A 14,527-nucleotide genomic window follows, 5' to 3' on the forward strand; every position below is an offset into this window, starting at 1 on the left:
ATTTTCCCACATCTTTACCTTAAACTTGCTCCTTCCCATGATTTTTTAAGATGATTTTGCTCATTCCTTGAAAGCTTTAAATGAAAACATTTCAATACATTTTCTGTGTTTCCCTTGAAGATGCAAATACACTTCTTAGTGAATGGAAAAAAGAGTGCCCTATGTAATTATGACATTGTGAGGGTGGGAGAAAGTGGAAGAGAGAGGAAGAGCAGAGCTTTCATCAGAAATCAATGAGATAAATACTCCTTTCCTGAAATGCAACTCTGCTTTCGGATTGCCAGAAGACCACATTAGTGACCAGGTATCTGAGATGGAGGAATCTAACACAGCCTATGTTGGAGGAAGAAAAAACCATGCTTCAATCACAGTTTTTTCAGCTGAGAGCATTTGAGCATTACAACTCCTAAGGATATACATTAAGCACCCATGCTCATGTCCTTGAAAGCCTTCCTTTACTGTTACAGACACAGAATTATTTTAGTATATAAACACAGAAATATCATGCTCTTTATTAAAACTAAATGGATAAAGTGAAATACATGGGTCTTTGTGACGCAGTGGAAAAACAACTCCCATTTTGTTTCCGTAGTGTGCACATTAACACAACTACAGACAATAATTATGATGTTGCAGTTTCTTAGTGATTTTTTTTGAATTTTTTTAAGAATTTGTACTCTTTCCATTATAATTGCTTAATTCTACCCAGAGCAAATACGCTATTTGTTTGTAGAGCAGTTTACCTGTGTCTCTGGAATGACAGGACTATCCTCAGGAGAAATTCTGAAGAAGGTAGATAAAGGTGATGACACGATGATAGGGTTTGGCCTTACAAATCCACTCAGATCACAGCTAGGAATGTCATTCTCTTCCTTTTTCATGACCAAGGTGTCCATTACATAGAAGACATTCCAGGGAATCCATACTGTGTGATACTGTGTCAGGAATGGGGATCGCTCGAACACCAGGGTCAGAGAGGCACCACCATTCGCGACCAAATCAAACCTAGAAAAAAACAGGGGTAGCTATCAAGCAAATTCCCAAAGCCATCCACAGCATCCATTTTATTGACTGATTCTTGATCCTATCGTACTGCTCTGAAGATAGAATAGCTCTACTAGTAGCAATAGAGAAATCAATTACATTACATAATACTGCACTAAGAATGGAGAATTTGGGATCCTGTTTTTAAATTAAACAAGTCCTTCTACTCCCAACATATATAATGGGCATATTTAATATTACTTGAAGAATGTACAAAGTACAGTGTTGCTCAACCACTTTTTTTTTCACATTTATTTGTTTCTATTATTTAGTTATTAGTTTATTCTTACAAGGAGCTCTTTCATGAACATATTTGCTGTCTTTGTGTCTTAGAAGTACTTCAAAGTGAACTTACATGCCATCCTGGCGAGTGATTGTGTATCCATAATCTGGGTAGTGTAAAAAGGAAACGTTGACTCCAATGAGTGGAGTTCCGTCAGCAGTTAATACTTGGCCCCGTATGACAGATGCAAGGCTGTAAAAAAAGATGCAGGATCAGATACAAATTTGGCTTTTATAATCCTCTTTTGAATGAATAATAGCTAGTACAGCAAACACACACAAACATCTCCACATGGCATCAACTCCTGTTAGCAAAATCATTCCTGAGCCTCCAACCCTTCCACAAATTCCCATAATTTACATTGGATAAACACAAACCTCAACACCTACATATAATAATTTTGTTTTCATTTGGCTGAGGTTGCTTTGGTTCATTTTGTCTGTACTGAGCCACTAAGCCTTGTAATTCACTGAAGAATTGTAAGAATTTATCAACTCTAAACATTCTGCAAGTCATAACTCTGGCAGATTCTTGAAAAGTGTACTTTTCAATTATCAAAGCAATCTGTAAAACTGCAGGGACTACAAAGTATAAAATTTAAAAGAGCAATAAGGAACATTTGTGCAACAACTTTTAATCATCTGCTGTGCCCAAACACATTAATGCTGTTAAATTACTGCAAACACAGTAGTTCTAGTGTAAATCATCTTCTTTGACTCAGTGAGATCTGAGACACCTGCTTCCTGTTACTGGTTTATTTTCAGGTCATTACTGCTTTGCAGAACACCAGTCAAATAGTTTATGCAATTATGCTGTCGTGCACTTAACAGTTCCATTACATTAATTCATAATTTATATTATTTAGTGAGCTCAGTTTAAAAAGTGCAGCTTTGCTTTTCCTTCTGAAGTGTTTTCATTGCTTTGATACACTTCCAACTGTGCTAACCCAAATCAACTGGTTAAACAAAGATCTATTAAATCATTAATGAAGTGCCTGGTTAGCACACAGGTATGATGTACAGTATGTAACCCAGTGGCACCAACAATCTGAATTTTGCAGGTAATGAGATAAGCACAAGTAACCTGATAAGTAGAAAAGAAAGCTTTTGCTGAGAGTCCAATGCATGAAGACAAAGATCACAATGGATCTTCTACTGCGCATCTCACATGCTCTTCAACTGCTTCAGTATGCATGAGTAAAGGATGAGTCACACTCACCTCTTATTGAAAGGACTTTCCCCAGGTATGACATGAGTGCTGTCTGCTCCAATGAGAAAACTGATACGGTCATAAAATGCTTTGGCAGCTTGCTGAGATGGTGACTGTTGGCTTTGGCTGATAATGTCTTGGGGATCAGGTAGCCCGCGACAGTAAGGCTGATTCTGGCAAGAGCTCTGTAAACAGCAGTCGGGATCCATACAGTCAACCAGCCCATCTGTTGACAGAAATTCAGAAAGATGAACAAACTCCTTCTCTGGCCCTTTGTATGCAAGTGAGTTGGCCAGCAAAGAGATTATAAAAATTATGCAGTATGAAAGAATATTAATAATTAAGATTTTAATGAATTTACTTTCAATTCAGGAAAAAATAAGCTCGTTTCCACTGCGTTCTTAAACTCCCATGGAAATCCTAACAGGCTCAATGCGCATAAATTAAGTGTATTTGTTTGATACTTCTCTACAAACATGTGGAACAAACCAGAAAATGAAGGCAACTCAGGCTCTGCATACATTGCTAACTTATAAATATTAAACATTTTAGGTGGGTCTCAGTAGCTTTTATCTCGGGTTATTTAGCTTTCGAGAGAAAAGAAACAAGGAAATCCCACTCTGCTGTTTTCTTCAACTTTTTCAGCCCATCTGTGCTGCAAGGAGCTTTAAATATTTCACAGCATTTATCAAGGTGAATTCCTTTATACGTTGGCAGGAAGGTTTTGTTGCTAGTAGCAAAGGCAATTTCCAGCGCTACTTTGCATGTAAATGCGTGAGAGGACAAAATCTGTATTTAACCTTTAGATTTTTTTTCTGAATAAAAGGATGAGGAATGCTGGCCACTATAAACAAGGCTTAACACGTGGGTGCTTTTATGCTCATGTGCTGAAATATTCACATCTAACGAGCGGTAGATGCGTCACACCGCTGGAAATCTAATTTGGTGAAAGATTAAAATCAAGATCAAATTGATAACTACTAATTTGCTGTAAGTAATGTCGTAAGGAAAATGAGCCTGGAAATGTCAGTGACAGAAAATTTCTAGATGAATGTAATATGGTACCACATTCTGATAATTGTTTCCCCCAAAGAACTGCAAGACTGAAATAGCTCAAACATTTTATTATTCCATTTATATTAAGGAGGGAGCTTGCTTGCTGCACTAAACTGAAAAATATACCAATGCAGCACTCTGAGGAAGCCCACGATCGCTTCTCTTACAAAAGAATCTAGCTTTATAGTATAACTTCTTTCTGCAGGGAAAATTATCATCCATTTTTCTGTTCAATCATATGTTGAAAGAGTGTAAGTAAACAGAGCTCTTCTAAAGGTATTCCTCTAAGAATTGCCATGCTATGTGGATCAGTTAGAGGATTGGCAAAACAGTAAAGGGCTGGGGTTTCTATTCTTTTGCACATCTAAAATTCTTATTTAACTCAGCTGACATTGAAGTCAGTTCAAGGAAAATAAAAGGGATGAAAAAGTCATCGTTACATATATCAAAGCTTAAACTTTTTCAGAGAAAAGAAACACCACTGATTTTTCCTGGGATGAGTGGTTGATGTGCCTGAGGGTTGTGCTGCCATCCAGAGGGACCTGGGCAGGCTGGAGAAATGGGCTGACAGGAACCTCATGAAGTTCAACAAAGAGATGTGCAAAGTCCTGCACCTGGGGAGGAACCCCCCTCCAGGCACCAGGATGTGCTTAGGGGCAGCTGGCTGGCAGGCAGCTCTGTGTAGAAGACCTTGGGAGTCCTGGCAGACATCAAGCTGAACACAAGCCAGAGATGTGCCCTTGCAGCAAGGAAGGTGCTGATGTCATATGGGGCCGTGTAAAGGAAGAGCTAGGCCAGCAGGTCATAAGAGGTGAACCTTCCTTTCTGCTCAGCTTTGTTGAAGCCACACCTGGAGTGCTGGGTTTGGTGTACACTTTCCTGTATGAGAGAGACATGGAAATGCTAGAGAGAGTTCAGTGAAGGGCCATGAAGACAATAAAGGGACTGGAGCAATTCTCCTCTGAGAAATAGGTTGAGAGAGCTAGAACTGTTCAGCCTGGAGGGGGATCTCATCAGTGCATATAAACACCTCATGAGAGGGTGCAAAGTAGATGCAATCTGACTCCTTGCTTGATGCCCAGCAAAAGGCCCACAGGCAATGGGCACAAGTTGGCATACAGGAAATTCTGTTTAAACATCACAAGAAGTTTCTTACAGTGAGAGTCATCAGATGCTGCAACAGGCTGCCCAGGGAGGCTGTGTAGTCTCCATCCTTGGTGATATTCAGAACCCAGCAGAGCCTGGAGCAGCCTGCCCTAGCTGACCCTGCTTTAAGCAGAGACTAGACAATATCCAGAGGCCTTTCTAACCTCACTGTCTGTGACTTTAGTGGTTTCATACAGTAACATTCCTGTACGATACAAAACCCCTTTCCAGCTGAGGTGCTCAGCTCCCTTGCTGGTTTTAGCTCTAGAAGCCTGGCTCAGTGTCAAACCTGGGGGTACCGATGGTTAAGAGCATAGTTCTGCTTTTTTATATCTCTGTACAGTCTCCCAGGCAATATCTGGTGCAATTGCCAAAGAAATGCTCAGATTTAGCCATTCATCTTTGTTAGTTTATAAAAAGCAAATGTACATCTGGAGTACAGTCTGCAGGTCATAAAACTGCAGGAGATTGACACCTTCTGAACTAATCAGCTGGAAATGCATTTTTACAAGCCTCTCTGCTAACATCAATCAGAGGAAGAATCTCATTTTCACCAGCCCAGATATAGGGATACGCTGTTTGTTATTTTTCAGTGGAGTTTATCAGTATCTTGCCCAGGCGAGTGACGGATGGTTATGAATCTGGCTCCTTATAACTTGAGAAAACATTTTTCATTCTTTCTCTGTACTTATGTGGCTAGAGCTATCTAGTACCACTAAGATGACTACTCTATTGCACTGTGTGAAGCATAGCAGAATTTCCTTTCTGAGAAAGTTCTGTGAAATATCAATGAATTAGGTTTAGCCTGAAAAATATGAAGCTTCGCTTAACACTATCTTATCAGTTACATCACTCAAATGCAATAGGAAAATTATACAGAAAATAGAAACTCTTCTAGCCAGCTGGACAATCATTATCAGCCTCGGGGAGCTATTTCTCTCTCTCTCTCTCTCTCTTTTTTTTTTTTTTTTTTGTTTTGTTCTAGATATAAGTGGTTCTCTTCTATATACAGCAGACATAATGACTTCATTATTGTCTCTTCCTGGAAGACAACTTGTGGGACAAAATTACTCCTGGGTACAAGCTCTGCCACGGTCAATGGGAGCTCATGGCCAAGGACCTACATCAATCACATTCTTGGTAAATAAGCTGACTATATATTTAGGCAACTCATAATCTCCATAAAGTGAAATTCAGTCCCTGTATCGGAAGCACCTGGTTTTGCAGCTATGATGCTGGCCATTCCACAAGAATGGTTTCAATGCCAGTGGCACACAAAGCGAAGAAGCTGGAATGGACAGAAAACCCTATTAACTAAACTCTGTTATCCTCATGTAGCTCAGTTTTACAACAGAGTATACTGAGTAGACTCAATTATAGACAGCAAAAATGATTGCCTCTAGGAGCAGCTGGTCAGAAAAGCCATATAAGAAGAAAGAGCCCCTGATTTATTCCTGAGCAGCACACAACTATCTTTTTCAACACTGCTACTGCAGTATCCCTGTAAGCATACCCATAGGGTACTCAAATTAGACTGACTTTGTACTGTAACAATAGTCCTGAGCAAGCCATCCTAGCCTATGCAAGTAATTACAAAAATACTGCAGCACAGTGCTTAGTGGGCTTTGCTTTATTGTAGCATTTATTTTAATTTTACTAATAAAAGACTGTTAATAATCCTTTCAATTCTGTTGGTGGAAACATGTAGCTACTTTTAATGGTTGGATAGGAGCTTGTAAAAAAGCAAGCCTAACAAAAGATACTGCTTGATAAAGACCTAAAGAGTCAGCAGATTTTGCTTCCATGACAAAACACAGCCCACTTAGTCAAAACGGAATAGTGACACAGTTTTTTCCAACATAAGGAAGCTAGGGTTCTTCCAGCCCCAGACAACTCTGACTTCCCCTCTTCCATAAAGTCATTAAGAGTTTAGTTCAGACACATTTTGTTGTGGACTGCTGAAATGTAAAGAAAATCCTATAATAGACTATCCAGCTTGATCACATGGGAAAAGAAAGAATGATCCTTATAGGGAAATGATTTACAAGACCTTCAAAAATGCGTAATAAAAGGCAGACAAGTAAACACCCTATTATACGTCAGTAGTTTCTAGGTGAGAAAAAGACCAAGAATACCTTGATGCCATTAACATTTCTTATGAGGAATTTTTCCACTGATGTTGAATGCTCACGTTCATGGAATTTGAACAACCAGTCCCACAAACAGCTACGAATCAGACAAGCAGCAGACATTGTTATTAATGAATTATGTTAATACATGAGATGCATTTTGTCCACTGTATGATGAAACAAATATTAACCATGGCATCTCTTTTAGCCAACAACTACGTTAACTCCAATTATACCACTGCAGAGCCTGGTGTGATGTAGATTGTGCTACCTGCAGTTATCAGCACAAATTCAGCATAAGCGCTCAGATAACCTCATGTCCCATAGTAAATAAATACAGCAAAGGCATCCATGAGCCATTACCCGCAGCTGTCTGCATAGCTTGCTTGAGAGATGAGTGGGCTACTTGCAATTAGTCTTAGAAAGGCAAGAAATGTCACTTCTCTTTCCAGGTGAGTTTCTGGCAAAGACGACTTTCCCAGCTTTATTTGGTATGGTTCCAGTTCTTAATTTAATTGTTGCATTTTAACCCTGTTTCTCAGACCCCAATCAATGGCAGAAGTGAATATGCTCCTTACTGAAGCATATACATTTAAAACCAGGACCACTGAAAGAGAAATGCTGGTGACAAATAGCATTATATAGGTCAATTGTGGCAAAACAACTGTTTGGCCTATCCCCTCCCAAAATTTTGCTCCTAAATGCTTGTAAAAGAAATAATGAAAAAAAAATCAAGAGAAAAGAAGCTATACAAACACTAGCATTAGAGTTTTATTTTTGCAATATTGTTCTTTCTCTTTGAACTTTAAGTCATCCTGTTAGATCCTTTCTGCTCCAATTCCTCATCCCGCTTCTGCTTTTTCCTCACAAACAGCTATTACTGCTTTCAGTCTGAAGGAGTATCTCCTTTTCTCCTGTTCTGTTTAAGTGCATTCCTGCTCACCTTGCTCCTCTTCCTCCTGCTGTTCTGTTACCTGCTGTTGACTTTTCCTCTTACTTTCTAATACATCACATTGTTCTGTTATTCTTAACACTTACTGAATCTGTTTTAGACCATCCATGGGATTTCACTTCCCCCCCCCCCCCCCCCCCCCCTTTTTTTTTCTACCAGCTATTATTTTTGTCCAGATGATGTTCTAACCTAGTTTCTCTTCCCCCTGGCTTTGTCTCTTTTCACATTTGCAGGTTTCTCTTTCTTCCTTATGTTTTAAACCCCCCTGCCCACGTGAATATGACATCTCTGCATGGAAATACTACAGATAGCTCAGTCCTCCTGCATCCCCCGCGCTCACAGAAATTTGGCTTTGCACTAGCTCACTGTATAGCAGACTGCATTATATTCTTCAGGCCCCTAAGTGAGCAAGGTTCACTCAAAATATAAAATGTTTAACAGAGAAGTGTGGTAAATCAAAAGATATGAAAAGCAGTAAACACTACCACTCTTTTGATCGCATTTTACACAAGTAAGTTATGCTATTATTTACAGACAGCGATTTCCAAAATCCCAACGATAATCAAGATATGAGAAGAGACAGCCTACCAGCAACGACAAAGGCCTTTGCAAACTAAAGCTGAAAAACAGTCAGCCACAAATGACATTATTACCATCTATACTCCCTAGCGGATCTGCTCTGGATCAGAAGGAGTTAAAAAACATAGTTAATGAGAGGGGGGGAAAGGAAAAAAGACAACAGAAGTATAATGCCGGACTGCTACATGACTGCATTCACATTTTTCCGTGTTTTGGTGTTGTTTTTTTCTCCTGCTTGATTCTGGAGTCCTGCCATAGTCACAGCCTGTCTTCTTTCCCTACCCTACAATGATGACTGCAGATTGATTCCTTAAGTCAGCAGTCCTGCCTGCATCTCACTGCAGATTGTTACCTGTCACCCAAGTGACAGACTGCAGAGAAGCAAGCCAAAAAAACCCCCAACAAATGACTTCTGGGAGTGTCCTGTCAATTACCTGAGCATTCACGGGCTACAGAGGGACAAGATCTTTCTAGACTGGGTAAGCAATTGTTTCCAGCAATAGTACCATAGATGAAAATGTAAAGTCCTGGCCTTTCCTCTTGGGATCATTTCCTTGTGAGGTCACTGAAAATTTGCACTCCTTCCATTTTTGTTTTCCCCGCTACAGTTCACTGAGTCGAGACGATGCTCTATTCCACTCTAAAAGAACACTGCAGGAAAACTAAGGTGACACCCATCATTTTCTAAGTACCTATCTTGCCTGTCATAAGCACCCTGTGTGGCCTTGCTGATACGCAGAGCATACTGCAGTGTGTTCTTACAGGTATAACAGCCTGTAAGGAGTGTGCATGGTTCTCACAGCAGTATTTTGCCACCTGACTTTAAAATCTCCCTTCCTCAACACATTCTCCCTAGCGTTACAGATACAGTTGGCGTATCTTACCTCCCTCGTTGTCCTTACTGTCAGTGCACAGAGTTTCCATGGCCACGTCGCAGCCCGCTCCCCTCCAGCCTGGCTGGCAGACGCAGTGCCAGCCGTTCTGGTCCAGCGTGCACCTCCCGTTGCTATTGCACAAACCAGGACAACCCTCTGTTGGAACAGACAAAGAACATCACAAGTGATTTAAATATTGCAATTATTTCAGACAAATAAAAGATACAAACAAGGGACACTTACTGGGAACAGGCCTTTTTAACAGCACAAATACTGTAATTGCACATGGAGTGGAACAGCAACATTACCTGGGGAACGTAATTCTGAACAAAGTGGCATCTTTGATTGGCCTGACACTTGAGACACCACTTACCTGTACAGGCAGGAAATAAATGCATCAATCCTCTAAATACCTGTAGGCCAGACAAAATTAAGTTTGTTTTTAATTTTTAATTTTAATTTTTTTAATTTTTAATTTTTTGGCAGAGTAACGAGATGAGTGCATCGTGCAAACACAGCTGTATAAGATTATACATTTTTCTGTGCTCAAAGAATTGATTGCCATTTGCTCTCTGCACTATTGGTTCTTGGCACAAACGTTGAAACTCCCTGTTACTGTGAACAAACCCCTCCAAATCATTAAGTAGAAAAGCGAGTATGTTTTAGGCAAGTAATATAAAAGAGAACGTTAACTTTATCTGGTCTCAGAGTTGCCGTATATTCATGTGAAATTACAGTGCGCTAAAAAACTGCACAAAGTATAGGCTGGTTTTAATGACTATACTTTATGCCAGAAGTACATTCCTTTTCACAGAATAAGCAAAGCCCAGGAAATAGTGAAGCAGCTTAGCATCTATTCTAACAAACAGTAGGATTCAGGCTGCATACGGATGGGACAGGACCAACAGGATTTCCAACTAAATGTAATAGCTGTGCGTATTTGATTACTTAGGACGGACAAAATGAAATACCATAAGGACCACAATAAAACATTGATAGACTGAACAAAAACACGGTAGTGACGTGCTTCAAGACAGATAGCAGAGAGTGATTCTTTGTGACAATCTCCCTAAGGCTTTTGTGCTGTTACCTTTATATCCTATCTTGTCTGCTTTTATGGCCAAGGAGGGAAAATTTGGGAAACAATTAAAATAATTTAATATATATCCAAAATGTATAATTGTTTTCAGTCTAACATTACATTAAAAAAACAACAGTAGTTGTCACTTCCTAGCGATGAAATCTGGCATGCAGCCAACATGATCTGTATGAGAATGACAACACTATAAATATGTAGATTTTGGCACTCCTCATCTATGACTATGATAAGACACTGACAGAAGCAAGAACAGAAATGGCACTAAGTATCTGATGAGAAAGTGGCTAGAAATCAGTACTTTTGGACACAACCATTTCCTGCGAACTTTTAGGTATGTATATAAAAAAAATATCTGAGTGGCTAAAACATTTCTCTTTCTAGAACTGTTGTTGTGAACTGCTCTACTGACTTGCTATGGTTAAACTTACTTGAGCTTAGAACAGTACTTCAGAAGGAATGGTTTCTTTTTTCTTCTAAAGAATCTCGGATTTACAGACTCCTTTCAAATTATAAACACTCTTGGATAAACCTACAAAGAGTGCTTACCTCTCATCAGATTACTCTTAGAAGACAGAATCAGAAGAGCCTCTTGTGAGGAAGCATGGTGATGCTACAGTTACACACATGCCACCAAGCCAGGCTGTGATTAGTCTTGCTGCTCTTATTCTTTCAGACTGCAGCTGCTAATTGTATTTGCTGACATACAGAGAGCTATCTTTTCCTTAATGTTTCTTCTGTTTAATTTATGGAAAACGTACATATTTAATTCCCCTACTGACATAACATTTTAGGAGTCAACTGGGTATATACAAGACTTATTGTGTGAAAGCCTGGATATTGCCATGAATACTGCCATATTCTAATGAAAAAAATAAAAAAAAGAACACAAGGAATAGAGAAGATACTCAAGGAAAGAGGGGGTGGGAATGTTTTAAACACCTTTTAAAAAAATAAATAAATAAAATTGTTGACCATAACTGAAGATACAAGAGTCTTTGCTGTTTTGTGGTAAGCATATAAATCCTTTACCCTTTCAATCGCAAATATTGTATGGAGTATACAAGCTTTTTCAAGCTTCGTACAAAATACAAGTTGTAATTCTCTACAGATTTTCTGCATTCAGATAAACAAAAGCTTAAAAGCCTTGGTTATTCTATTGATCTGTCTATATATAAACACATATATCTATAATTAATATGTTCTTTGGAACTAATGACACTAGTTTTATTGGAAGAATATTGCTTTGCTTTGTTTCCTAAATATTTTCTTTTTTATAGGTGAAGATCCAATGACAAAACTCACATAGAAATGAACCAAACAGCAAATGAATACTATCTTCAGTTTTTGGCTCAGGCAAAATCTAATGCATGTATACAGTTTATATAGAAATGCATAATAACTGATCAAATGTCATGACATAACATAAGCAAGATTTCTTTTAACCATATGAGTTGAAAACAGTATGAGTTAAATTTATAATCCATGGAATATATGTAAGAGACGATTATTTTGCCAATCTAGAGTGTTTGTCACTACATATTCATATAGTAAAAAATACACATAAGTATAGGCATGTCATCAAAGAGCAAATATACAGTACCTTTCACTATCTTATCCAAATAGTGAGCTTGAGAATTAGAAAGAAAAAAAAAAAAAGAAAAAGAAACAGACAGACATTTCAGAAGTGTCACATAAAACAAGAACTGTTCAGAATTCACATGCAAATCAAGCAGGTGCACCTGACATGAGAGGTCTTACGTTACAGAATGAAAATGTATTTCTCATCCTTTAAAAATGCAAGGAATTCTCTTTTCAGCAAACATAGTCATGACTCAATGAAACCATTTCAAAAATGAAGCCTGCAGAGGAAAGAGGTGCTGCATTTTTGACACTAGGATTTTCTGTTTTCTTCTCACTTCTCTTCACATGCTTTGATTTTTATGTGTAACAGAACCATAATCAAAGCTATTTAAAAGAGTAAATAAATCCAATTTTCAACACAATATAGGATTAATCAATTAGCTTTTGAGCTTTAAAGCACTGGTCATACTGGTAAATCTTGGATTTGCACGTCACATATGGCTCTCACAGCATAACCGGCATAATATGTCAACTCTGACTGGATGAAGCGTATTTTTAGGAGGAGGAATTCAGCCACCATTATTCTTCTGAGCACACACATTGATTTTATAAACAAGTTAGACCACATACATGAGGTGGGACAGGGTGTAGCCATGTTAGTATCATGGTAGTCTGCATCACTTGGAAAAATGGGTGAAAATTAAACTCAGACTTTAGATGCATAAACATAAGTAATGCTGTACATCCAAGAATAGCAAGACTTATTTCTCATCAGTTATGGCATGTCAAATTTCAAGAAAAAACTGAGGAGCACAGATGGGTGAGTGAAAGACAGCACGAGATCGATTTAAAGCAGTGAGCCTTTCCTCTAATACATTAAACACAGCAGAGATGGGCTGTAAGTTTTTTTTTACTTTCAGAAAGCAGACATTAGCTGCAGTTACGTGCAAGGGACTAATACGTATAATAATATTATGTGGGACAGGTCCATTGCAGGCTGTCAAATCCAGCTATCCACACATGTTGTGACAAGATACTGCAGACTGTTGTAGTGGGGACAAACAAAGCTGAGCCACCAGGATCAGATTCAGTCCCTCATTCTTCCCATGTATAAGATTTCCCAAGAGTTCATATGGGTTAACTTTATGAATTTGTCCTTTTCTAAACCTGTGCTGGATGATGGATACAGTCTGGCAAGTATTGCATACTGGAGGTAAGAAATGCATTTCCAGCCACGGAGTTTCCTTCTATTTGGCTGAATGGGAAATGGTTCTTCCCAAACCCAAGGATACGCAGGCACACAGAAGACACAGTCACTGCTACAAATAACAGGCAGAAACTTTTGAGTTTCTGCCTCTCAAACAAAGTGTCAGATGGCCACTGCACCGAACTTTTTTTTTTTTTTTTTCTTTTTTTCTTTCTATAATGGTAAGGTTAAAGGGAGACAAAGTAAAAAGATGGAAACACCAATTACAGAACATTCAGAATAGCAGCAACAAAGTAAGTACCTTTTCACATAAACCACAAACAAAAAGAAAAGTGATACAGCTGCACTTCAGGGTGGGTAAAATTCTCCTCTTACTCATCCAGTATAATTCCCTTTGCTCCTACACAGCTGCTCTCAGAATAGTGCAGCACTGGAAAAACCAAGCCTTTTTTTTCCCCATAAAATGGAAGCAATTAGGTCTGCCTGGGGAATGCATCTGTCCACCAGTGAGACATTAAATGCCTCCACAAATGTAGGGAGAGGTAACAAAATGGAACATAGAAAAAAAGCCCAGGCAACAGAAAATAGTCCCTGAAAATAGGCCTCCACACGTTATTTCCTTTCAGAAATCCAATCTGCATTAAAAAAGAAGGGATTCTGATTTATTTACTTTTTTAATCCAGAAGCCTTGAAAGAATTCAGTCCCAGACCACAGCACTATAACCTGCAGAAATCATGTTCTGTACTTTAATATCCTTCTACCTATGGTCACTTGACATTAAGGGCAATGGTAGAAACTACTTCTGTGGACATGCAGTATCCTAGCATCAAAAAGCACCAGAGAGACCAGAAACAGTACAGTCTTGTAGTGAAGTCTAACTAGCCAGGCCGTCTTCCTTATCTTCATGGCACTGCAACTGAAACAGGATTAACCCTGTACAGACAGAAGTACTAAATACCTCTCTGCACACTGAACTCACTGTGGGATTTAGAGCACTTTGGTAGAATGGAATATTTCAGCATTTGCTCTTCTTCATGGTATTTAAATATCTGACACATACAGGTTAGATTAAATCCTTAAAAAGTCTAATAAACTAGTTACAGATAATACATATGCAGCAGTTTTTTTTTTTTTTTCAGGGTTCACGATTGAAATTTAAAGCCTTGGTATTATTTCAATGAGTTTGTTCAATCTTTAAGTCAAACAAACACTAAGTGTGAAATTCATACATTTTTTAGAACATCCAAAATCCAATGCATAAGTGGCAATCAATGCAAAATATCAATGGTGCTATGACTGTCTGTGTGAAGACACACAAATAGGTGGCAGACAAATGTGTTTTAAAAACAATTGGTAACAGTCAGAA

At 38.6% G+C, this 14,527-nt stretch overlaps 1 protein-coding gene across 1 annotated transcript in view; it reads right to left on the reverse strand.

Annotated features, from left to right (window-relative positions):
- The window catches only part of TENM3 (teneurin transmembrane protein 3), a 968,340-nt gene that overhangs the window by 49,873 nt on the left and 903,940 nt on the right, over positions 1-14,527 (reverse strand). Inside the window, 6 exon segments of the mRNA XM_032444361.1 lie at positions 744-1,005; positions 1,400-1,519; positions 2,546-2,762; positions 9,283-9,429; positions 10,364-10,384; positions 11,973-11,999. Coding sequence (XP_032300252.1) covers positions 744-1,005; positions 1,400-1,519; positions 2,546-2,762; positions 9,283-9,429; positions 10,364-10,384; positions 11,973-11,999 — 794 coding nt within the window.

The sequence above is a fragment of the Coturnix japonica genome, chromosome 4 (assembly GCF_001577835.2).
Source record: "Coturnix japonica isolate 7356 chromosome 4, Coturnix japonica 2.1, whole genome shotgun sequence".
Taxonomy (NCBI): domain Eukaryota; kingdom Metazoa; phylum Chordata; class Aves; order Galliformes; family Phasianidae; genus Coturnix; species Coturnix japonica.